This window comes from Corvus hawaiiensis, chromosome 2 (genome assembly GCF_020740725.1).
Source record: "Corvus hawaiiensis isolate bCorHaw1 chromosome 2, bCorHaw1.pri.cur, whole genome shotgun sequence".
NCBI lineage: Eukaryota > Metazoa > Chordata > Aves > Passeriformes > Corvidae > Corvus > Corvus hawaiiensis.
The window spans coordinates 29045933-29070942 of NC_063214.1; the positions used below are offsets into that span (position 1 = coordinate 29045933).

The 25010-nt window shown below is 48.0% G+C and overlaps 2 protein-coding genes and 1 long non-coding RNA gene across 3 annotated transcripts in view; 2 read left to right on the forward strand and 1 right to left on the reverse strand.

Annotated features, from left to right (window-relative positions):
• NME7 (NME/NM23 family member 7) overlaps positions 1-8896 on the forward strand; it is a 90526-nt gene extending 81630 nt beyond the window's left edge. Inside the window, exon 12 of the mRNA XM_048293988.1 lies at positions 8453-8896. Coding sequence (XP_048149945.1) covers positions 8453-8485 — 33 coding nt within the window. The 3' untranslated portion in view covers positions 8486-8896. The remainder of the gene's footprint in view (positions 1-8452) is intronic.
• ATP1B1 (ATPase Na+/K+ transporting subunit beta 1) lies at positions 8529-23387 on the reverse strand. Its single transcript, XM_048293990.1, has 6 exons — positions 23164-23387; positions 20478-20606; positions 13428-13583; positions 12518-12702; positions 10562-10642; positions 8529-9939 (listed from the first exon to the last, which is right to left on the reverse strand). The coding sequence occupies exons 1-6, from the start codon at positions 23261-23263 to the stop codon at positions 9673-9675; spliced, it is 918 nt and encodes a 305-aa protein (XP_048149947.1). The 5' UTR covers positions 23264-23387; the 3' UTR covers positions 8529-9672.
• Positions 23388-23779: 392 nt separating this feature from the next.
• On the forward strand, positions 23780-24726 carry LOC125322109. Its single transcript, XR_007201844.1, has 2 exons — positions 23780-24324; positions 24517-24726. It is a non-coding gene; the product is annotated as an uncharacterized LOC125322109 (long non-coding RNA).
• The last annotated feature ends 284 nt before the right edge of the window (positions 24727-25010 follow it).

Sequence of the window (25010 nt, forward strand, 5' to 3'; positions counted from 1 at the left end):
TTTGTGGAGGGGAGGTCAAGGTGGAGGGAAGGCATGACACTTCTTGATAACTCATCTGAGGCCCAGTTTGTGTCTTTGAGGCCACTGCCTTCTTTCTTTCCCTCAGCACGTTCTCATTTTGAATCAAAAAGCCCAGGTCCTCTTTGCATTTCTCTTCTTCCTCCAGCTGAAGCAGAACGTTGGGCTGCTACTCAGCTGCACCATGGGCAAACTACAGCAAAGAAGACAAAAAAGCTCAGGGGAACAGCTTATACAGCAAGAGCAGTAAGGGCATGCTGTAGTTGCACAGCCACATAGAAGCTCAGAATATCCTTCATTTCTGGAGCAGGGGGCCCTGCACCTTATTTGGGGAGATAAGAGAAACACTATTGTGTTCTGTAACACACATGCTGCGAGATGCACATAAATTTTTATGTGGTTTCCTATTATTGACCTCAGCCAGTTGCACCTCCCACCTCTCTCAGAGATCAAATATACAAATTATTAGCTCTACTGGTGCTTCCTGTGTAGGGTTTACCCCTTCCCTTCTCAGTGCAGCTTCCTTCACTAATTACCAGAAGTAATGAAGAGCAGAATTTAAGTCAGCTATTTTCATATATGTGTTGAAATATATGTGGAACATGGGAGGAAAAACCCAAAGTGAAACGTGTTAATATGGATGGAAAACTGTGAATAAAGTTTCCTGTCTGTCATAGACGCTAATACCATGGGATATATTGAGCTTAGGGTTTGTCAAGCTCTAGAAACTACTTCTTCTTTCGTAATTAATAATAGCTAACGATTCACAACGTAGTATCATGCCACTACTGGTTTTGTGCTGTCACAGTGCTGAGGGCTTAGACCCTGGCAGTGTTGATCCTGTGCTAGCAGCTGTGCAAACCCAGAACAGGATGGCAGTGGTCACCTGAAAGGATGTTAGCTGTAGTCTGGGGCTCCTTGGAGTCACCCAGCAGCTTCTGGTTTCAGTAAGAGCTTCATTCTTCCTCTTCGTCTTTAACCTCTAAGTACACTGGCACATAGGCAGGAATGATGCATCCACAGCTATTCCTGAGATACACTGATACATGTCAGCAAGCCTCTGAGCAAGAGGCAATTCTCTGAAGCATTCAGAGTTGCTGAGCGGGCAAGTTTCCTTCCACATTGGTGCCAGTTACTGCTGTTGTGCTAGGGAGAGACAGTGTGCCAAGACTATCCAGCCACAAACCAGGAACTGTGGACTTCCTCAGGTAGCTGCCCTAGTCCAGCCATTGAATAGTAACTTGATCACTGAGGTGTCGAGTCTTGCCATGGCAGTACATGCATGGTTTGGCATTCAGCAGCAGCGTTGAAATCACTGAAAGCTGATGAGACTCAAACTCTTGGGCTTTTCATACTGACCCATTGCACAGGTGAATGGAGCTTTCTAGATTCAGTGACATGTCTCAGAAGGTACTTGGAGCTCTATGCTTGGGGAATTTATGCCATTGGTTTGGTGGGATGTTCCCTGTCAGCACAGCGAGCCACAGTCAGCGCAGGGGCTTGTGGTGGTGCATGCAATGCCCTGCTGGTGGTGCCTTTGATTAGTAGTTTCTTTCAGGATATTTTGTTACTATCTCATCTTCATGATTTTAACACTGTTGCCATGTGTAGCCTACTGGGTCCCCCTGGACAAATAATGATCGGCTGAGCATCACGGTTGCTCAGGAATGGCTTTAAATGCTGGCTACCTTCTACTTTATTTATTTGTTTGCTGCTTCCATCCTCACTTGGATCTGTGATGTGGTTGGAAAACTTGTTCTTGTCTCTGTGTGATCACTGTCTCCTCTCTTGGCCATAACCTGGTAGCTTGTGAGCACCAGGACTGTCAGTGCTCCATGAGCAGGCTGGAGAGCCTTTGCTCAGAATTGGCAGTGCCTGTGGCTTGTATGAACACATCCAAACCTGGCTTTACTTAGGTACTGCAGGTACAAGCAGCAGGGGCCCTTTCCAGTGTTTTTATCCAGTGCTTGGGATGTGTTTGCAGCTGGCACTGACACGTGTGGTACACTTATAGGGTCTTGTCTCACCTCAGCTCACTGCTCCAAGGGCATCCTACAAGACATCCACAGCAACTCCTGATTGTGAGGCAGGCAAGCAAGTGTCCCTCAAGATAAGCATGAAGTGCAGAGGCAGAGATCCTGATCACTCAGTGAGCGGTTTGGGATCCTTAGGAAAGCAGTACTTGCTGTCATGTTTTAGTTTGTCACATCTGATAGGAGATGGGATCTTACACTTTTTTCATTCCAGTGGCTCTACCAGGCCAGTGATGTGTTCTGATGGTGCTCAAAGATGTTACTAAATCAGAAGTAGAACTCCAGGTGGGAGAGTCCTGGACTAAAATGTTCAGCTCCAGCTACAGAGCAGTTGGCTTATGATGGGGGCTGCGAAGATTCAATGAACCTGTACCTTCTTGTTGAATCTACAAGTATCTATACTTCAGAAATCAGTGATCTGAGTCAGTTATGTATGATATAAAAATAACACCTTGTTATTTTAAAGTGGTTTTGGAGTTCACTTATTTTTCTTAGAGTAAATACCATAAAACTCACTTTCTTGTTATTTGTGATTGTGGTATAATGAGCTACTGTCTTGTCCTCTCATTTCCATCCTGTTTGGAATTCAGATTTTTCTAATCTTTTAGTTTGTGGTACAGTTTCCAAATAGCTCCCCTTGCCCTTCTCTTCCACTGTGTTTTCAGAGTTGAACATAACCATACACAGTTCTTGAGGTGACTGTGCTAACAGCACACAGCATAAAAGCACAATGTGCTCTTTGTTATCCTGTAGCATTTATGTCATAAAACCTTCCATTGCAAAGTTGGGGTTTTTTGGTGCATTGGGGTTTTTGTCCCAGCTCTACTTAAGAAATTAACTTTGATAGTTGAAGTGCATGTGTACAAATCGTTCTGTCTTGGGCAGCCTGGCTAGCTTTATTTCTTACATTGTGTGACATTTGGGAGAGAGGCAGGAGTGATGAACCTGCCCTTTTTTTTTTCAACAAACCCTCTTCAGGTTTGTGTAGGAAAATAATTTTTTATTTTCAGAATACATACAACAGTGAGTAAGTAGACTGTTTTCTTTGACCATCAGTTTTCTTTCTGGAGTGCTTATGGCTGAAAAGATGGTATGAACCCATGGGGGTTTCAGTGTGTTAATCTAATGATGTAGTCATGTGAATCAGCTGAGTGAACTGTAGCTGAGGTGTGGTTTTGGTGCTAGGTGTTAGCAAGTGTGCTTGCTAACAGCATCGGCAAGTTCATGCAGATATACAAACCAATGTTAATGGGCAGAAAAAGCTTTTTGTTTCCTGCTTGTGATCTCAAAATGAGATAACATGTAAAAATTTATCAGACCTAAATCTTTAGGGAGAGTGTACTGATGCTGAAACGTAGGGTCAGCAAAGACTCTGGATCATGTGCCTGGATGCCTACGCTGACCAAGGAGATACAGCGTTATGGTGGTTTTGGGGAGAGGGTGCTGATGAGTGTCTGTCTAGCTGCGTGGAAGGCACCAAGATTCCTGACAGGCTCTAAATGAATACAGGGATGAAAAAAAGCTTCCATCTCCCAGCTGCCAGTTTTGGTTCTGCAGAGGAAGGACTGAAATTGCTGTCACCTTTCTCGTGATGGATGAGAAGTGAATTTGTGGTGAACTCAGCCCTTTTCTTGCTCACGTGTCACCCTGTCAGCCCCCTGGCTTCTGCCATGAAGGAGACTAACAGGGTCTCTGTTAAAAACTGCCAGCCCAGGGGAACTGGGGGGGTGGACTGTGGATGTTGAGGTACCCTTTCAGATCCAGGGTTTCTTTGAGGGGGCTCTGGGTCTCAGCAGGGCTCTGGAGGGAGTGCGTCGGGAGCGCTGTGCTGTTCTTTGGTTTCCTTTGTGTTCCAGCTAGCAGGAAAAGGTTCTGTTGGTTTTTCTTGTTCCTTTTCCCTTCGCTCTCCCTTGCCTCACTGCCTCCCTTCCCTCCTCGCCGGTCCAGCGGGCCCACAGGGTGGCCCTGGCTGGTCTGAGCCCATGTCTCTGTTTCCTCTCTGGGAATTGGTTGTATTTTGAGAGGGTTTTTTTATCCTGTTCTACCCTATTTTGTTTGTGTGTTAATAAACTGGTTTTTTCCACTTTCACTTGCTGTGACCCACTTGTCTTGGTGGAGGAAGAGGGGGAAAAAAAAGGCCCTTTTCCCTTCAGAGGAGACATTCATTCCGCAGTGTTTCTTCCTGAAGTTTGGTCTCCAAAACTGAGACAAGGCTGTAGTTCTACCTGTGTGGAGTGCTGCTACAGCCCAAGGTGTGCCTGGGTCTGGCCTGTAGACAAAAGCTCTGACTCCAAAGCTTCTCAGCAGGCACCTCTCATCAGCACTGTGTTATTTTCTGGACAGGAGAGTTGAATTGTAAGTGCCTGTAATTCTTACACTTGGAATCTTCAGCACACTTTGTGCCTGTGCAGAGTCCTGTGTTAAGACCCAGATCCTTTGCTCTCCTTAGAAAATTGGCTGTCTCACTTGATTTGCTTCCCTTTTGCCTGGCCTTTCCATGCACTTAGGGCACACATTGTTCAGATGATACTTGCTTGTGGTCAGCCAGGGCATTAGACTGGATTTTTTTATTGCTTGCAGTATTAGCTCCTGAAACTGTGGTAATGCATGGAAGTGCTCAGAGAGAGCAGCCAACTTCATTTACATGGGTTTTGCTGGGAGTGTGTGTGACTGAAACAAAACTTCATGGAACTGAAGCAGCTCTCAGCTCCTCCTCAGTGAAGCAGTTTATAGGGTCAGAGCCAGAAGGTCATGGTTATTCACGCATTGTTACTTCCTGAGCATTATTGTTATTTGTCCCTGAATGGGAGCTAGAGAGGGCATAGCTGCATGCTGCAAAGCAGGTAGATAGTTCCTGGGATCTGCAAGGGGAGTACTGATGTTAAATTTGATCCTGTCTCATCCCTGGGAAGCAGTGAGCACACCTGAGTGTTAGCATCATTGGAAAGGCATTTGGGTGGCATCTGTGAAATGTTTGGTTGGTTTCAGATCAGCTTCTGGTGTGGATTTGTGCTTTGTCACTCTTGGATCCTGTAAAGATCAGAAGCGTGCTTAGCTCAGAGAGGCTGACCTTGCCCTTGGTCAAATGTGAGGCTTGTTCAGATGTTTTGTATTGGCAAAGCTCCCCTTTCTGTGGTTTGGACTGTGCTCAGTCCTTGGGGAAGAGAGGAACTTTATTTCCTAAAATACAGGGTATTTTGGAGTATCTAACCCCCATCTGGATGCTTGATGCAAGTTATCACCAGTTCCTGGATTCCCTTGGAAAATGACCTGGTGCTTGTAGAATGAGGATTCTTCAAGCTGTCTCCAGCTGGGACCTCATAAGATGGGGGCACCCCAGATCTCTTGGTAGTGCTGAAGTCTTGGTTCTTCTGAAGTCTTGATTCTTCTCATAACAACATACATGTGGTCATGTGAGTGGGCTAAGTGCTCGTGGTTCTTGTCCAGCACTGCCGTGCTCCCAAGGGTGAGGTTCTTGGAGAGTAGGATCCTTCCTGTGTACCACAGACACACCAGCTCTTAACTGGTTTTACTGGGAGCTGGGTGGCAGCTGACCCACATAGAGATAATTACACATAAAGAGAACATACCAGCACCTGGTTTTGTGCAGTATGTGAAATGTAGTGTTGCTTGTTCTGATGTCTGAGCCTTGCCAGTACAGCCTGTGTGGATCTTGAACAATCCAATAAAAGCTAATTGAGGAGGAAGAGGTTTTCCACAGGTTGTAAGTAAAGGGAGGTTGTTCAGCCCAGCCTGGGAAAATTGGTTGCACAAAATCAAGGGGCCTTTGGGGACTAAAATAGCACTAATTCTTCTGTTGCTAGTGGCAAGTGAGCAGGCATTGGGCAAGGCCAGTATGTGTGTGCTGCAGGGGTAGATCAGTACTTAAATCCCAGAGGAGCCACGAAGCTCCAGCTGAGGCAGCCCAGGCAGGGGTGGGAGTTGACTCAGCTCTATTAAACCTGGAAACGGGGCCTGTGTTGGCAGCAGTTGTATCAGCACCCCAGGCTGAGGCTGGACACCGAGTTATTACCTAGGAAGCAGCAGATTCCACTGCACTTGGCCTTTTTCTTTGCTCTTGGCACAGCTCCCTACCCATGCCGAGGGTTGTGCCTGGCCCGTGCTGGACAGCTGCCCTTGGCCAAGCTGGGAGCAGAAGTCCAGAAGTGCCAATGCTCAGGGCTGTAAAAGCAGTAGCTGGTGTGTGTTAGTGCAAGTGTTTGTGCAAACACAGCCTTAAAGGCTTGTGTTGTTAAATATATGTATATGTCTCTCTCTCTGCTTTTTATTTTACTAGTGCTTTTGTGTGTCTCTCTTATGAAATGCAGGTGTTCCATATAACAAGGAGGGAGATAAAATTCACTTTAATGGCTACAATTATACTTAACTATGCTGAGTCAATCTGGCAGAAAGAACAACATGTTCAGACTGGCAGTTTATAATGTAATGTCCTATTAAGCAGTAAGGAAAGCGCTGCCTTCCTGAGCCAAGTGGCTAGAGCACAGAGTAAAAGAAAGAATCTTGAAGGCAATGCACGTTTTAATTTGAGTTGATGAGATGTCACATCTTGACGCCGCTGCCCTGCCCGTAGTCCCTCTGCCCCCGGGGCTGTTGAGCAGCCCCAGCCCAGCGAGGCTGTGTCAGGGCCACTTGTGAAAGGTCATTTTGGTGTCAAGGCTGTTGTGTACCCAAAGCACTGGTGCCACTGGGAGAGCAGGGTGCCCAGCCAAGAGTCTACACCTGATTGGGGTGGGGTGGGGTGAGGCTTTTTGGACTTTGGATGTTTGGGAATTTTTTTAACCATCCTGCAGTCTTCTAGTGCTGTATCTCTAGTAGGTGTGACAAATTACAGCAGCATTTCTAATGGAGGAAGGGGGGTGTGTCTGACCAGGTGCATTGTGGAGTGTTTCTTTTGGGGGCATGGAGGGTGTGGTCCTTTGGTAGCAGAGTTGTCCTGAAGCCTGGGACCAGCTGGGTCTTTTCAGTGGGCAGCTGCAGGGCATGGGGCTGGGATAGCTACTGCCCTTCCTGCCTGGTTAATTAGTGATCTGAGCAGCCATACTGCTTTCACTGATGTGGGACCAGAAAGTGATTGGGGTGGGGATGTTGGGTAAAGGATTTGCCTAATTTCATATGCAATTCTTAAGAGTTTGTTACGTGAGTCCTTTTTGACATTTGCTCGCTGAAGCGAACGCAAGCACCATAAGTTTTCCACAATGGTTGTCCCAAGCCCTGGAATAAGCCAGAATCTTTATTAGTAGTTCATGCTTGGACTTTGCACTCATATAGAAGATTAAAAGGCAGTAGAGTACCAAACCATGAGTTGGGTCTTACACAAGTAAAAGTTGGGAATTTTTTTTGGTTGGTTGGTTGGTTTGGGCTTTTTTGTTGTTGTGTTGATTTTTTTTTTTTTTTAAACTGTCACAGACTGTTCACTTAGGAACTGAATTGTAAGGGCAGTTGATTGTACCAAACGTTGAGCCATGCAACAACATCCCCCACTCCCTACCCAAAATGGTAGCAGTAGGAACCCATCAAGTGCTGGGAGTCTAATGGCTCAGTTTTCCTGTAGTTCTTTCTGCAGGTGAAGCTTCCGTCAGGGAGTATTTCAGGCTTTCATCAGAGCTTGTTAAATCCTTGCTGTAAACATACAGCAGCAAAAGAAAGAGCTGAAGGTGCGATTTCTGCTGGCAGCTGCTCCTTGGGACCAACATGGAACAGCTAAGTGGGTGCACTAAGCACCACAGCGTACCGTAACCGTACTTTTCCTTCTAGCAGATGGCAAAAAGTTTAAGCATCTTGCATTTCCAGGATTGTGTGTTCCAGTAGGGAAGTCTTTATCAAGCCCCTTGCTCTAGGATAGTCCTGTTTTGTCACTTTACATGGAGAAATTCTCCCTGGTAATCTGCGTCATGCAGCACAAAGTGAGCCTGACTCCTGCACAAAGCCAGCTGCCGCATTTTGTCACATCTGAGCAGCCCCAGCTGGCACAGCCTGTCCTCAGCCCTGGCCACCAGCCCACCAGCAACAAAGAGCAAGCAGCTGCCCTGAAACTCCCATGGCTTCAGTGTGCAGCCTCCCTTCTGGCTGCTGGAAGCTTTAACCTGCGCCGCGGTTCAACAGTTCTATCTGTTGTGTTATGTCCGGAACACAGAGCCTGTGTCTCCAGAGGTGGAGTATGTGTGCAGTAATGGGGAAGAGACTTTTTGGGATCCCGAGGGGCATAGGCACAGGCACATTGTGCCACAGCAGCCTCTTCATCCTGGGTAGGGAGAGGGGGAAACAAGTAACTGACAGACACCAGCGCTGATGTGTAACAGCTCAGTGTTTCACATGTTCAACTATTCCCTTGTGCTGAGGCTGTCTGGGAATGATAAAGATGCATTTTCTGTTTGAAATAGGTGCAGTACTTCTTCAAGATTCTGGACAACTAACAAGCTCCATCCTCACCCACTGCAACAGACACGCACACAGAACTGTGTGTTCATTCATTTATTTGTCCAATGTTTCAACCTGACTGAAATACAAGATCAACAAGAGCACTGTACTCCTGGCTATTATTACATGTTAGAACATAGAGTTTTGCACTTCAGACAACATTTAACACCATTTTATGGGGTACTGCATTGCTTTTATAAAGTTTAAAATAAAGATTTATTTTCAAACATGTGACTTTGGTTTATTTCATACATTACACTTTCTTGCAGAAAAAAATAAAATTGTACAACTGCATAAATATAAAATTCTTCCACCATGAAAATGGCTAAAACATTCAATAAAGACATTAGCACCACAGTGTGCGATGCCTTCAGCAGGAAAAAAAAAAACAAAAAAGAAAAAGAAAATATACAAAGCAAAGAGTTATGCCTATCACTGAGGAGAGTGATAGTCTGACCGAGTCTCTCACACAACATACTGGAGGATAAGGGAAGAGGGGGAGAGAGAGACAGCATTCGCTACAAAGCACAGTACACAATCACCTATTCTCTTTAACTTCACTTAAGTTAGTTTCCCTGCCACCCCTCCAAATAAAATACCCTAACACCACAGAAAAGCCAGAAGCCTTATGGAGTGCTGTTAAATATCGTCTCACAGGTGGGCCTTTCTTTGAAAAGGAACAAAATAATGAGAAGTTTCATGCCAGTTCTAGTCCCATTGAGTATTTACACCTTGGACAGCAAAAGTCTTTGCTCACAAGAAGTAGAAAACAGATACAATACATGGCTTGAAAAATGACCAGAGTATGCACCTATAGTACTGTACACTAAATAAAATACACAAGGCAGCAATACTTAGGGGCCAGAAACACTGCTTACTACAAGTCAGTTATGGAATCATAATTTACAGTAAAAATGGGCATGTCCCAAGGCTCAATTTTGTTTTCTTTTGTCATTTACAGTAGAATAAATATTTGTCGCTATTGCTACACTTTGTTTACATTCTAACCTAGTAAATGCAGAAAGCTAGTGTAAAGCATATAGATTACGTGTAGGTCCCATACGTATGACAGTTTGTTCAAGACTAGTAGGTTTTCTTTTTTGTTCTTTTTTTTTTTTTTTTAACCTTTTTAAATGGCTAGGAGGAGGAGGAGGAGGGGGGAGGAAGAGAGTTGTGCTTACGATCAGCTGCTTTTTATGTCAAATTTAATATCAAAGCGTCCCTGGAAGCGGTCCTTGTCGCTGTAGACGATGTTCTGCCCGTAGGCCCTGCACTCCACGCGCACCTCCATGTCGTAGGTCAGGTTGGTGAACTGCACGGCCACCAGCGGCTGCAGGTACCGCGGCTGCAGCAGCTTCCCGTAGTAGGGGTAGTACTGCAGCCCAAAGCCGGGGTAGCCGCCCATCCCATAGTACTCCACTGTGCCGACTTTGTCTGCATCTTCATCTCGCTGCACAGGGGAAAGGGAAGCACAACCAGTGACAACCACGCCAACTCTGCCTTTGGCAGCCCTTGGCTGTATCAGCAGCTGATTTGCAGCAAGACCGTGTCCTCTCCTTTCGTCAGCGCTGGTCCCCACCATGACAGCACATGAGTGTCCAGTGGTTCAGTGTCAGCACTGCCTGATCAGCACACACACAACAGCCCGGAAAAAGGCTTTGCTAAATTTAAAGCCTCAGCCACTTTACACATTTAGAAACCACCAGAGCCTCCTGTGGTACAAATGCACTGGCTTTGGCTACAAAAACTTTGCTGTTTCTCAGCCACTTCACACGTGCCAAGTATCTTCCTGGAGGCCTTTTTTCAGCTCCAGCACAGCACTTGGAAACAAAATGGTTACTTTTGAAGATACCTTTAACTGTCTTGTGCTGCTTTTACTCCACATTGTGAGGGCAGCACTAACTCCTCCATTAATGAGGCTTTGAGAAACTTCTGTTCCTGAGGGGGAGATGTCCAAGTAAGAACCACCCCATTTGTCTATGGAAAGGCGGGCAGGGGGGTAACTACACTTGGACAAAGGCTTAGTCAGCCCCTGCAACTTCCCAACTCCACTCTCTTGTGTTTCAACTTACCTTGGCAACACAGTGGACAGGGATGAGATTTGGGTTGTATTTTGCCATAACCTCAGGAGGGAGGCTTTCATTTACTGGAGCCTAGAAGAAATCCAAAACAAGGGGATGTTACACACTGGACACTGCTCTGCAGACTGGAGCACCTCTGCAGCAACAAAGATCAACAGTACCAAACAAACACCATTAACTGGAATCCCTTCTAAGCACAGCTCCAGAGGCAACAGCTCTCAGTGGTTCTTGGGACAGACAAGTAGCAAAACACAACTGGAAACGGGGGAACTTAGCCCAAGCAGAACCACTGGCTGTTCTTACAGCTTCACCTGCTGTGGATACAAGCAGGCCAGGCTGGGTTTAACCCCATGGTGTCCCTGGGGAAAGCATTTCATGGCAGAGTGTCTATAGCTAGTGGGGCTTGTTTATGCAAGCTCAGGCAGTGGCAGGAAGAAATGCACTGTGGTGCAGGATTTGCCACCTGCCTGCCAGGTGTGTGCAGTCAGGACTGGAAATGCACAGGAAAGAGCAAAGTGTGGCAGTCTCACCCTGATATTGCTGAACTTCAGCACCACTGACAAGGAAGGACAAAAGCTCTGGGTGTGTCAGGGAAAGGTGTGAGCACCAACTCTGATAGTCCAACTATTAACCTAGTTGGTCTTTGATCTTTTAAAGTGCAGCAGTATTGCTTGACAACATTGCAGTTTCAGATCTGCTTTACAAACACTTTTCTGAGTGCAAGAACTATGGGGTCTCTGCTGGAGTGTGGAATGATGAAAATAAGTAACTGCCATGGATACCTAGTTTCTAAATGAAACATAGAAAGTCATCCCATGGCTAGACAATGTTGTCTAATGCAGCCTGGAGCTCTCCAGAGCTCCATGGCAAAGAAAAAAGAGTGACACAAAACCCTTCTCTTTCCCAGTCATCAAATATGCACATCTCATGTCATCCCACAGCCACCACAGTACATTCTGCTAAAATGTTCCAATAAACCAAAATTCAACTCATATCTTTTAGCACAGGACAGGCTCCCTTTGAAGAAAAACATTCCTCAGGACTCATTAGACAGCACCATTGCCCATCTTCGAGTGCCCTGACAGATGGAGGTGAAGGTGGTGTAGAACACCATTTGCACCATTTGTTTTCCATCCAGAAGATGGAGTGGCAAGTTTTGCACACCACCTTATTCAACAGCATGTGTTTTGCCACTGAATTCTCAAAAGAAATTTTTAGCATTTAAATGTGCTGGGGAAAAAACCAGAAGGAAAAGCCATGAATGTCCAGATTAACACCCTTCTGCATTAGTGCAAACTTGCCTTCAGGTGAAGCACAGAGCAACCAGCTGGCAGAGATATCCTACAGCCTTTGGGAAACTACAGTAAATTAACTAAAGAGCTCCTTACCTTTCTTCTTCTTTCAGGCAGCTGTGCCTGACTTTCAAATGTAGTTTACTCTTTAGAGAGCCTGTGTTTCACTGTGGTATTTAATATTAGCACTTCATTTAATTAGGCAGTTTTAGCAAAGCAGACAAGTCTACACTGCCTGAGGAAAAGAATGGAGTGGATCAGGGCATAACAAAATGTGCTGATGGTACTAAAGACAGAGTTGGTCTGGGATGGTCCCATGGAAGCATCCAGGAATTTAAAATTGAATTTATCATTTGAAGAAAATGCCCCTTTATAGCAACTCCATTAGCAGGCTCAGAAGTTACCAGATAAATAACCAGGAGGTTGCACTGTGAGAGTCACTGCTACTTGTTGCCAACTTGCAGTGCACAACTTTCACTGCTTTTCAATTAAAGGCATTTTTAAAGCAAATTACTCAAATTGTCTCACAATTTATCCTCTGCAGAAAGGGTTAATACTGATCTCTTTCCAGAGACCAAAAAGCAGGCACAGCAAATCTGCAGCCAACCCCTCCTCCTGATCAGTAGCTTCTGCTAGAAAGGGAAGAGATACTTGCCTGAGGTTTGAAGCCAATAATTCTGTTGAGCTTGACAAGGATGCATGGTTTGCCATCCTTGTACCCATAGGTGGGATCATTTAATCCAGAACAGTTTTCCAGCCATTCACGTTTGAATTTGCAGACCTTCTTCTGGCCCTGGGCATCATTATATGGTCCTCTCTCTTTGTATTCAGTAGGTGTGTCTGTCATGGTGGGGGAAGGAAAAGACAGCCATGTGCAATGGGATCTGATGTGTGGCAGGAACAGCAACACTTACACTTGCCTGGGCAGTTGGGATTTCCCCCCCCACCAGGGCAGTTAAGGCACTCCACAGACCTAGGCCCAGCCAACCCTCCACAGGGCTGCTCCCAGACCAGCAAGTTTTATGGGATTTTGTTTTATAACAGATTTCTTCCAGAATCATCTGGCTCAGAGACTAATTTTTTTCTGGGCAACTTTTACAAGCACATACCCCTCAGGTTTGATACAGACGTATTCTGAGGTGAGAGTCTCATTGACATGACTGCAAATAACCTGTTAAAGGTTAACACCTCCCAGATGTTTGACTGCATGGCATGAAGAGGACCAACACTGGCTTTAGCAAAGTCATCAGTAAAACCCCCATGGGTCTTTTCAGAGAGGATAAGGGTCAGTGCCACGAGCTTCAGAGTCAGCTGCAATGTTCTCCAAGTGAAATGTAGGAGTTCCCAACCATTTAACCTCTACAATAAGCTAAGTATGGCCCAGTGTGATCTGCCCAAAAGAAATTAATGAGCAGCCATATGACTGAAACCAGAGCCTGCCAGTTTACCAGCATGCTGCTGGAACTGCTGAAGACCAAGACCACAACTGCTCACCCTCAGCTTCTGGTGGACCTGACAGAGGCATCATTCAGAGCCCTCAGCTGTAGGAAGCAATCGAGACTTACCTCCACAGTCCTGAAACACGATGTTTTCAGTTTGCTGCTCAGCGCTGTAGTCCCTTAAGAAATTATCAAGGTTCCTCACATAGGGTTCGTAACTTCTGGGTTCAGAAGCAGTAAAGGAAATTTCTGTCTTTTGAACCTGGGGGACTTGAGTCAGTCCTAAGAAAAGCAAAATCAGGAAGAAAACATTAAGTGCGCCTCAGAGCTGCACAGCCTCCAGGCAATACCAAGAACGTAACTCCTAATAATAATAATCATCTCTATTTTTCAGACTTACGAACTTTGACAAAACAGCTTAAGCTCACTGGAGGAGAGGTTCTCCTCTTTCCAACAACAGTCTTAAATATTTATCACAGTGTTTGCATCAGGCAAAAAGACAAAAATCACAAAATGGAGAAGTGAGGCTACAGGTCAAGGTTTCCTTCAAGAAAAACAGCTAACCACAGGTCCACTGTGCACTTCTGCTTCCTCCTCAAGGACAGAAGGGAAGCTGTGAGACCAACCACGCAGAACATGAGTCTCCCTAACAGGCTGTCTTCAGTGTCTGCAAACACTGTGTTTAGGATACAGCACACCTGTCCACTCGTGAACTCCTGCAGTAAAAGACAAGAGAGGTTCCCCAAGTCTGGTCACACTCCACCAGCTGGAATCCACATGGCCTTAGCGTGTCTCCCTTGTGGGATGTGGGACAGGAGACATTTTCTCCCTCAGTAAATTCAGCTGCCTGAGCGCTGCCTCCGCTCTTTTCACTGCCTAAGTGGGTATTTCTGACTGCAAACCTCATCTTCTGAGCTCTCTTATCAGCAGCTCATCACCAAGGATGTGAGTAGGAAATGCCACCACACAGGAGAGTTGTTTAAAAGACTGTCCAGATTCTGGGCTGTGCTAACCGGTTCAGATTTAGACCATAATGATAATGCAAGGAGAAGCGAAGGGACTATAAACAAGAAATGCCTACATAGATGATGAAAAGCACCAACTCCTTTGCTCTTCATTGTGGAACGTGGAAAGAGTTGCTCCTATGCAATGTTTAGGTCACATTTTAATTGAAAGTATTGATGCATGGCTAACACTTTAATTTAAGTAATGGGAACCAAGTTCATGCTGCTTTTGTGGCAGCCACTGTAATTATTGAGGTCTTGACTTCAGTTCAGTTTGTCATCTTCATTTCAGCAGGATCAAGGAAAGGAGCAGGGGACCAGCATTTGCTCTGACAGCTTTCAGAACAGGCCTGTTGCCAAGAAGCTCCTCTGGTGCAAAACTCAGGCAGCTTAGCCCGCTGGCCCCAACCCACAAGAGCTTGTGACTCCAGCAATTTTTCCAAAGCCACTTGAGTGCTTCTGCTCAGTCCCTCCTCAAGCCAACTCACTGCTCCCCCCACCCCCCCTTCCACTACCCGCTAACTTGGAATTTGTAACCTAGGATAAAGATTAGCTTTGTTCCCCTAAACACAGCTCCTGGTCACCAAAGATTGCAAGAAGTTCAGCAAGTTTTATTCCATGAAGCAGCTTTAACTGCTCAAAAATCCCTCTGGTACAAATGGATCAGGTTGAGTTTACAAGTTTAGAAGCAATTTACTATTTCTCTAGCAGAATGACATCCTACCCTCCAAAGTCAGTGACTTTCAACCTCTTTTTGAGCAGCTACTCATTTTCTTGCTTCACAAACAGTTATATATAGAATAAATACGCCAGTTTCAATTTTAGTAAGGGACTTCAATCCCTTCAATCCATCCTGCCAAGCCCTTCTCATGTTACCACTCAGCTGGGAAGCAACAGACTCAGTCACCTGAAGTGGCTGTCTGGAATTGCAGCAGAGCCAGGCCAGGCCTTGGGTCCTCTCCTGGGTCTGCCTTTTCCAGAGTTCAAGTTACAGGCATGTCATTCAAGTGTATAAGTACAAAAAAAAGAAAAAAATCATGAAAACATGGCCAGGCTTGTTAAGTTCCAGTCAGGCAAGTGAAGCTGTTAGTTTTGCTCAGGACCTCCCCATCTCTGTTTCTTGTTTTGGCCAAGGTAACACATAGGGCACCTACACAGGCCTGGCAAAGGTGAAGTGAAGGTCAGCAATAGACACCCTGTGGTTTGTAAAAGCCACGCAGTAGAAGATCCCTGTTCTCTCTTTAGGAGAGCCTGGCCACTGATAGCTACAGTCCAAAGCCAACCTTCTGCCCATCAGACAAGTAGCTGGTGAACAGACTCCCATCCCAAAGCATCTCTGTCTTGCACATCCCCACAGAACTGCCATGAAGCCCAGCCAGCACCACCAAGCAGCTGTTCCAGTGGCCAGCACAAGGGAACCACTGTTCCTGCCAGGTAGCCTGTGCTGTTTTCTGCCAAACTGGGAGCATTTCCAAGTGGTTGGATGAACCAGACTAGACCAGGCTTTGGCACACAAGTGCTTGCATTGTTTAGGATCGGAGCAAAGTGGAGATCAATCTTCCCACTTACAAAGCAGAAAAGAAAATCTTCATGAATATAAAAGGCTTGCCATGAAAAATGACTTTATCCTAATTTTAAAAATGTGTTACAGGCTTCTACCACAACCTCCATTCTCAGATGCCTGCAACTGACTGGATGCAAAGACCTAAGCACTGATGTATCATTTCTTTCTGTACATCCCATAGCCAAACTAAAAGCTGCAATGCTGTTAGCAGAGCAGCACTATCACTGAAAGCTTAAGCAATCTTGTGTGAAAAACCAAGCACGTTGTATGATGGCAGAAGGTAACCTCTGCAAAACACTAAGCTTTCTGGAACATTCTCTCACCCCCACTAGGGAACTTAAGCAAGCAGGGACAAGAAAAAACGTTAAAAAGCTGAGCCCTTCCAGTACTATCTGCCATGTATTGCTAGACAGCCAAGAAAGTGTGTGGCTGGCATGAACGAAGACTTTAGGGGCTCCAAGCACATGAGGAAGCCATTAATAAGCAAGTCCTAGGGGGGGGGAAAGAAACAAACCCACAAGTGCTTTCATAGCCAGGAGTCTAACAACTCTCTCCCTATCCTCAGACTATGATCTGTATGACACAGCTCTGCATCTCATGCTATGATGACAGAAATGCACTAGGGTGTCACGTGGTGATGCTGTTCTTGCCATAGGAAAGAATCACGTAACTTATTGCTAAAATACTGACAAATTAGAAAATTGCTGCAACTGGCACTTAAGAGTGCCTTGCTAGGAAATAAGACTCTCATCTTCACTTGGCTGGCATTGTCCATATAAATGATGAGCAATGCCTTGAGTTGGTAATGGACACCACCTTCTGATGGCTGTGACTATACAAGGATATCAAACACCAAAAACCCCATGTAAAGTCATTTGGGGCGATTTTTCAGCTATAGTTCCACTTCCAAAATGCCGCTGCAGATTAAAATCCTGTTTATTCAAGATCATTTAAAAAACAAATTTTCCACATACATTTTATCATTCTAAGCTGCAATAACAAGACTTCAGAAGTGTCCTGAGGGTAAAGAGGAAGAAACTAAAATTGGGAAGTCAGGCTTGTTATTAGGAACAATTGTAGAGGGCTGTAGTAACCACTCTTGCTCCATCACACCATGCTCATTTCCAAGTACAATGTAATCTTGGTTCCAAATGAGTCTGAGCACTCCTGGGATGACACAGATGACAAATTGAGTAATCACTGCACCCTCCCCCAGCTCACTTAGTGAGGATAGATTTTAAAAGCCACCATATCAAACAATGTCCTTCCAAGCTTCCAGTCAGCCTCATCCCCAAAGTGCAAAAAGCAGGTGCAAGTCTTCCACAAATGCAGCAAAACCTGCTTGGCAGTAACATCCTGGAGCTTGAGACTGAGATTTTTCCTAAGCACAGGTGCTGCTGAAATGAGAGACAGAAGCAAAGAAGTGCAGCTTCACAGGAGGCAGCACAACCCCTTTGAAGCCTCCCTGCCACCTTGCTGCTGCTGTCCAAGCTAAATAAGCCAAGTGAGGAACACACACCAAAGCAGCATTTTCCATGACACACTCACTGCCCAGCAGTGCTTGAAGCAGGGACACCTGAAATCCCCTGGCTTGAGCAGGGATTCTTCCTTCCAGCCACCACTTACAAAGCTTTGGCCTCGGGCAGCAGCGAGCTCTGTCCCCTCCACCAGCCCATGACGGGATGCTGTTCCACGGGATGCACACCACAAGATGGCAGGATGCACAGCCCAATTTGTGTTGGGGTGGGGAGGGGAGAATGAAGGATTATTTTTTAGGGATTTTTTTAAGAGGCAATAAGCTCATCCTTCACTATTAGCAGGGTGAGCCCTCTGTGTTCAAAGCAGAGTCCGAGCCTGCAGCACACGTGGAGCTGGGGCTGGCGCAATGGCAGGACTGGACAGGCAGGTGAACTGCACTGTTCCTTCCCCCACCACAAGACAAAAGAAAGAAAAAAATAGCATAATGGAAAGGTACAATACTCAGCTTGCCCTGAAGCCCTGTATAACATTCCTGTTGTGTTCAATGCAGAAACCAATTACCATATTAATGACACTTGGCTACAAAAATAGCACTTTATGGCTTTCAATGTTATACCCGTGTCAATAACTCAATACAACACCCTGTAGGTTCTGTTGCTGTTATGAAAGCTGTTGTATTTCAGAACAAGAATTATATTATAGCAGCCCCTACAGCATTTTCTCTTGCAAATCCTGAAGGCAAGTCTAGTTTTCCCTTTCTCAAAACATTCTGGGCAGACACAACAGTGACTTGCCCAAGAAGGGCAGAGCACTAGAACAAGAATAAAACCAGCTTTTCTGGCTCCCTAGAAAATCCAGGAGTTTATCAAGCTGCTAATATACTCATTTGGCTCACAAATTTTCTCACAAGAACCAGGAATTAGAATTGCACAACATCCTATTTTATATAGTTCATCATCTGCAGGTGTCTCACATCACAGAAAGTTCAAGTTTGATGGTCACCATGCATGTGTTCGTTGACAGAACAGCAGCTGTGCTTGCAGCACTGGGGAGAATCCTGCACAGTCGGGGAATACAGGGGCTGCTGACCCCCCAAAAGCAGTGCAGCCACTCACTACTTGTCAGTGTCTCTGAAAGCCTGCCTTAAAGGGCTATTTTGGACCTGCAGTTTCACAGCTGCCCTGCTACGGGACAAGGAATGTACTGGATATTAAGTGCCAGCCTCCGCCATGCCCCACACCAGCTTATGCACAACTGTAGGAAGAGCTGTCAAGTGATGCTCTGCAAAGGACTCTGTGCTATTTACTAATTATTTCTTTGAAGTTTTATGCATGTACCATTGCAGCTTGGTTCAAAACCCTTGTTTACTGGCTCCCCACCGTCACACATTTAAGGACTGGGATTTCGTTCCTCTTGATTTCAGTACATGTCCTGAAAGCTCATTACAAAAGACTCCTCACAACCTTTTCATTGTTCCTCCATTTTGATTTCTGCAGCACACACTGTATACAAGAGTGTCTTGAAAATCAATTCCTTTTCTTTGTTGAAACAAAAAGAAGCCCTAGAAAAACTGGTGCAGTATGCAGTTAAGATAGGAATAAAAATCTTGTGCAGGGTGAAATCTTTCACAGAAGTTTTACCAGATTTGCTTTGAAATTGGTATTGTAAATGGCTATTTCACAGAAAGCAAACAGTTTACCTAGAATGGGTAATTATGCGACATCTGGCTGAACAGCATGGCTATCTGGGTGAGACCTCAGATCCGTGTGCTCCTTCACTAATTATTTCATGAAGGGGAAAAACACATTACTGAGTAACAACTACCCCAGCATTAGCCATGTTGGCTTTTCAGATGCAGCCAATGGCTCTGGGCAGTATCAGTGACAGTCTTTCCTGCAAATGTCAGGGTCCACTGCAGAGACTAAAAGAGCAGCTTTTAGTGCTTTACACAGCATTTACCCCAGCCATGGTGGTGGTACATGAAGAAGTGCAACACACTAACACAGCACTTCCAGCCTCTGTTCTGTCTTTATAGCATGCTGATAGAAAAGCAGTTATCTGCAAAAGATGACTTAGCTGAGCTCTAACACCTTTTGGTGACAGCAACGTTCCCTGTGTTTAGGGCAGGGAATCACAGCACAGCACTGCAGACAGTGGGGCTGCAAGACACAGTGCAGCACCAGGGCCAACTTGTGTAGCTACAAGGCATCAGCCTCACAATTGTCACTTAAATACCGCTGTTATTAAAAGCTTCTGAACTGTTTTACAGAGCAACTGGAGACAGATCGTTAGGGTGCCCAGTGCCAGGCAGCCTCAAGGTCATCTGTAATGTGGGAAAGCAGCAGTTGCGCAGCTCCCCCCCCCGTGCTCCAGCCGCCGCTGGCTGCGGCGGGGATCGGATAGCGCAGCACAGCCCGGGCAGGCGGAGCACGAACCTGCGGCAGGGGCCACTGCTCCTTCTGCCCTACCCAAGGCTGGCTGGCCACAGACACTGCTCAGGCATCACTTTGAGCAGAGATTTATTCTGTCTGTGAGGACAGGTCACATATCAGCAATGACCAGAGCCACCCCCTCCCTTCACCTCCCACGCCAGTCAGTTGCAATTCCCACTAGCGAGTGCCACAGTGCTCTAGAGCATGGGGTACTTTGGTGTTGGATAATGTAATTCCATGAGCGCTCCCAGAACTTGCACTGTCCCCTTTCTCCTTGTGCACGCCACTTCCACAGATAGAGCCAACATTTTATCTTCATCCCTTCGCTTACCCATGTGAACAGAGTGGCTCTGCAGAAATAAAAACTGAACCCATCCTCCTCATACTGCCTGTTCCCAGAAGTGAAGCCTTTTAGCCTTACCCCATCACTTCAGCTTAGAGGAAGGGAAAAGTGAACCAGGTTTAAGCTCCTCTCAGAAAGGAGACATTTTTCATGTGATGCAATGTTTAATTCTAGCAGGATTGTCTTCAAGCCCCAGTACTGTTAACACAGAAAGCTGAGAACATACCCACCCCCTACAAATATGTGTTGCAGCAACGACACACTTATTTCATCCTCCTCCTTGAGGTGAGTAACCAACCCCGCCTTCCCAAAACAGCTTGCACAAAGTCAAACACGGGCCTCCTATTTAGTTACCTGGAGGTGCCACTCGATCCTGGTATTTAGGCTCAAATTCACTGACAGTGAGCAACATCACTTGGATGGTCCCGATGAATATACCTGCCAGGCAACCGTAGAAGATGACATAGAAGAGGAGGATCTTAACTGCAAGAGAAAACAAAGAGGAATCAAGCCAAACCCTAACAGCAGTCACATTTCAGGACAGTACTTCTACCCTTTGCCACTTGCAAGGAAGAGCCCAGCACACAGAAGTCAGATGTTGCAAAGACATCTATTTAACAGTGAGATTATGCCCTGATGCAGACAGTAAATGTAAAGCACTCCAGTTGTTTGGTGGTGGGGAAACATGGGCCCCTGAAAACCTAGAAATCCAAGAATCAGGGTTTGGGCTTATAAAATATAAAGACTAATAAATCACATTCCCCCAGACTTTCAAGGATCCCTTGGCTGACCCAGCACTACTACCACAGGCCCTCACACTTGACACTGTCAGCGATCCAAGTGCCCCACAGCAAGCATGGGTGTGCTTGAAGGATACTCATTCCACACAGCTCTGGGGCTCAAAGCTATTTCCAGGAGCAGTAACAGTAAGTGTTTCATTCAGGTTTACAAGCAATTGTACAGCCTGATCTCTTCTAGTAATTCAGGCCATCACCTCCAAAAAAAAAAAAAAAAGACAATGGGAAAAGAATTCAGGCCAACTAGCTCCAGTACTCCATCTCAAATATAGGAAAGTACTCTTAAGGTGCCAAAATACTGCACATTTACCAGCCTTGTGTACCTACAAAGGCACTCTGGCACTGCTCATTCCAATTAAAGAGTGAATTACATAACAATGAAAGATTGAATGCAGTTTCAGTCTAAAGGGAATGCCTAGAATAATCTTGTGGGGGGAGTGGGAAGAACAGAGAAGAGCCTGGAGATGCAGCCCAGCTCTGGGTATCAGTTAGCAGTATACAAGGATTATCTGAACTGATTAACTGCAGGGTAACATGCCGTACTACACACCACCAGGCCACCTACAAGGGTAGGCCAGCCCATGCCAAGCAACTGTATTGCTCATCAGGCTGCAGGGACAAGCAGAGGCCAAAGAGAACTGGAGAGCGGGTCTGCTTGATCTCGGACTGTCCTCGCCTAATCGCAAACAAAACAGAGGTCGTTTATTTGAAGGACTTGAAGTGATGAGCTACCAGGGAAAGGGAGTAAGTAGTGGGTGGAAGTATTCCTCCTCACTCTCCAGCCCCATCATAAAAAAAGCGCTACACCATTGGAGAAGCCTCACATGAAAGCTGGCAGTTCTGGTCACTTTAAGTCTATGAAAGACAGGCAAGCAGGAGGGCCACCCAGAGGAACAGAGGCTCAGGGACACTGTCAGAAAGGCACTCCATCCTCTTGTCCTTCCTCATGTGCACCGGAGGCAGCCAGGGCTGGAGGGCAGAGCTGGGTGCAGTAACGTGGTGCTCCAGGAGTTAAAGCACTCTTTGGTATCCAGGCAGCGTAAAGCAAATGGCCGTGACGTCAGGGACGTGTGGAAATTTTTTCCAGAGCACGGTCATAGGAGGTGCTGTTGTAACAAACCAAACACTAATGCTGTTGTCTGCAGCGTAATGCCTTTGAGTTTTGTAACATCAAAAGGCAAACGCTGGGAGGTAGCTTATTTAATCAGGTTCCCAGCCAGGATGCTCTAAACGCCAAAGACACCTTAAAGGTCAAAACCACTCCAAGGTCTCAGAAAATATGCAGTGGGTCTAGAAATCAAGCACCACAGGGTTGAACGAAAAAGCTTCTTGCAACAGGTAGGCTTATAACAGAAGAATCTGATCACCAGCCTGCAGATCGACTCAGCAAATGGAAATCAGTCCTAGGCAGATAGGTACGGGCACTCTGGGAGAAGGACCTGGTTCAGCCTCCGCGTTTGAAGCACTGCGCAGTTGCCTGGTGCCTCAGGAGCAGAAAATACCTCTCCATGCGCACCCCCACAACCCCATTCTGCTCACGTAAAGATACAGCAGAAGCCTGCTCTAGTCCGCCTGCCAGAGCGGCCGGCTCTGGATGTGGCACCTCCGGCCGATCCATTACAATAGGAGCTGAATTCAACATCGCAAGGGTGGCAACACCAGCTGTGGTTGGCAGCAACTGGAAGACTGTCTATTTGCTATTTATACAGCACCCAATGAATACATCATGAGCACTTATGAGGAATGCACATAGAGCCATTTCCTTCTTGCGGAGATATTAAAAGTCAATCGCTCTTTCTCAGAGGAGTAAAACTCTAAGCTTAGTTTCATTTATCCAGAGAAAATAGAAAAAAAGAAAAAGGCCTCTGTGAGGTCTAAGGCAGATGAGGGCTGGGAGGTCAGGGTCCCCCGACGGCGATGCTCCCGGGCCGGGCCAGCCACCGGGAAAGGAAGGAGACCCAAGGACAAGGCGCCCTCGACAAGGTCGGCCCGACCCCGCCTCACCCCCGGACCCACCTGGAGCCCCATTCGGGGGGCAGCGCTCGCCGGCCCCCGGGGGGCCCCAGCGGACACCGAAGGGAGAGGGCACGGGGATCCCGTCCCTGCCTCCCTCGCCCCGCGGGGACGCCCCATCCCCAGCCCCCCCCCGCCCCGGCCGCAGCCCCGCCGCAGCCGGCGGAGGCGGAGCGCCGGGGCCGTGCTGCAGCGCCCGCCGCATCGCCGCCCCCCGGCCCCGCACTCACACCAGCTGCCCCCGGTGCGGCCCAGCAGCTCCTTCTTCTCCGAGTTCCAGATGAATTTCTTCCAGTTGCCGTCACCGTCCTTGGCCTTCCCGCGGGCCATGGCGAGCGGCGGGGTGGGCGAGCGGCGTGCAGAGATCTATAGCCCTCGGCGGGCGGAGCGGGCAGGGCCCGGCCGGGCGGAGCGGCCCCGGAAGGTGCGGGTGGGTGCGCCCGCCCCGGCGGCGCCGGCCCGGCGGGGCAGAGCGGGGGAGGCGGCCGGGGGGACGCGGGAGCGGCGGGGGGAAGCGCGGCGGAGCGCACGGGGCACGGAGCAGCCGCGCTCCCCGCGCGGCGCCCCTTCATATACACCGCGGGCTCCGCCCTGCCCGCGCCGCCGCCAATGCGGGCCCGCGGAGCGCTCCGCGGGCGGGGCCCGGGGCGGGCGGGGCGCGGTGGGGGCGCGCCGGCGGCGGGAGCGTCAAGGCGGGAGCAGGCGGGGGGCTGCGGCACAGGCACCGGCGGGGAGGGTCGGTGCGGGCCGCCCGCCGCTCTCCGGAGCTCTGACCCGCGGGGCCGGGCCGGAGCCGGGCAGGTGCTGCGTGTGCCCGCGGGGGCGCGCGTCCCTTGCCCGGCCGTAGCTGCGGGCGCGTGCGGGCGCGCGCCCGCACACCTGTGCGCGCGCCGGCCCGCGCACGTGCCCGCTTGTTCCCGGTATTCCCGCCCCGCCCGCTTCCTGCGGGTCCCCGCTCCCCGCAGCAGAGCGATCGGCCGGGCGCTGCTGAGCATCGTCCCCCTGCCTCTCCTGCTCCTGGCACCCCGCTCCGCCTGCCCCGCCACGCTCCGGCGGGCTCACGTGTAACGCGGCTGCGGAATACTGAGTGCGAGCAGCGCTCCCCGCCCGGCCCCGCGCTCCGCCGCCCGCGCCCCGGGAGCACCAGCCGGGAGGGGCGGACAGGGGCTTCCCGGGGGCAGCGGGACCTGCCCGTCCCCTGTGGCGGGGAGGACACGACTCACACACGCGACAGCCGCCGCCGCCGCCGCCCTTGCAGGGTGACCTTCAGGGCGCTGCACAAACGCCACTGCCGCCCCGGGGCCGGGAGACACCCAGCCGCTGGCAGCGCACCCTTGGCCCGGCCGGGTGGGGCTCGGGGGTTCTCCGCGGGGACACCTCTGTGATCACAGGTAACCAGTGTGCCTTGGTCCCCTGGTACTATTACAGGACAGTTAAATTACATCTGTACATCCAAGCATACTTGGGTTTACCTCAGAACTTCCTGTCGGGTTGCGATGTTGTATTTCACATATTTTCTTGCCCTTAAGGTATTGATACATTCTCTGAACTTTAGCTCAATCTTTCTTTTTTTTTTCCTTAAGGTCTGGGAATCGCAATGAATACACATAAGATGAGCCTTTCCACAGTACTTCCTAGCAGGTGCACATTCTGGCTGTTATCTGCAAGAATGCCCTAGCTTGGAATCAAGGACCACCCAACCTCAACATGTTCTTCTCATGTCTCAAGAAGAAATGGTCTGGCCACCATCATCTCATACCCTCCCTAAGTCATTAAAGCTAGCATTTAGGGGACAAGTCGTAATGGGGCACTCTTCTCCAAGTGATCCATGGCTACAACCCAGAACCACCCCCTGAAGCAACTGAGGGACCTGCATTTTTAGGCCCTTAGCCTTACTCTTCTGGAGCCGCTCTAGGTCCAGACAGGCCAGATACCCTCAAGCTCACACTGCCATTCATGGCAGTGGTCAAGGATTCTTTCCTAGCTTTAGGCATGCAACCAGACTTCTCAAAGCTGTGAAGGCTTGTGGGTTAGAGATACAGAGAGGTTTGTGCCTAGAAGGCCGTGTGTGTTTAAT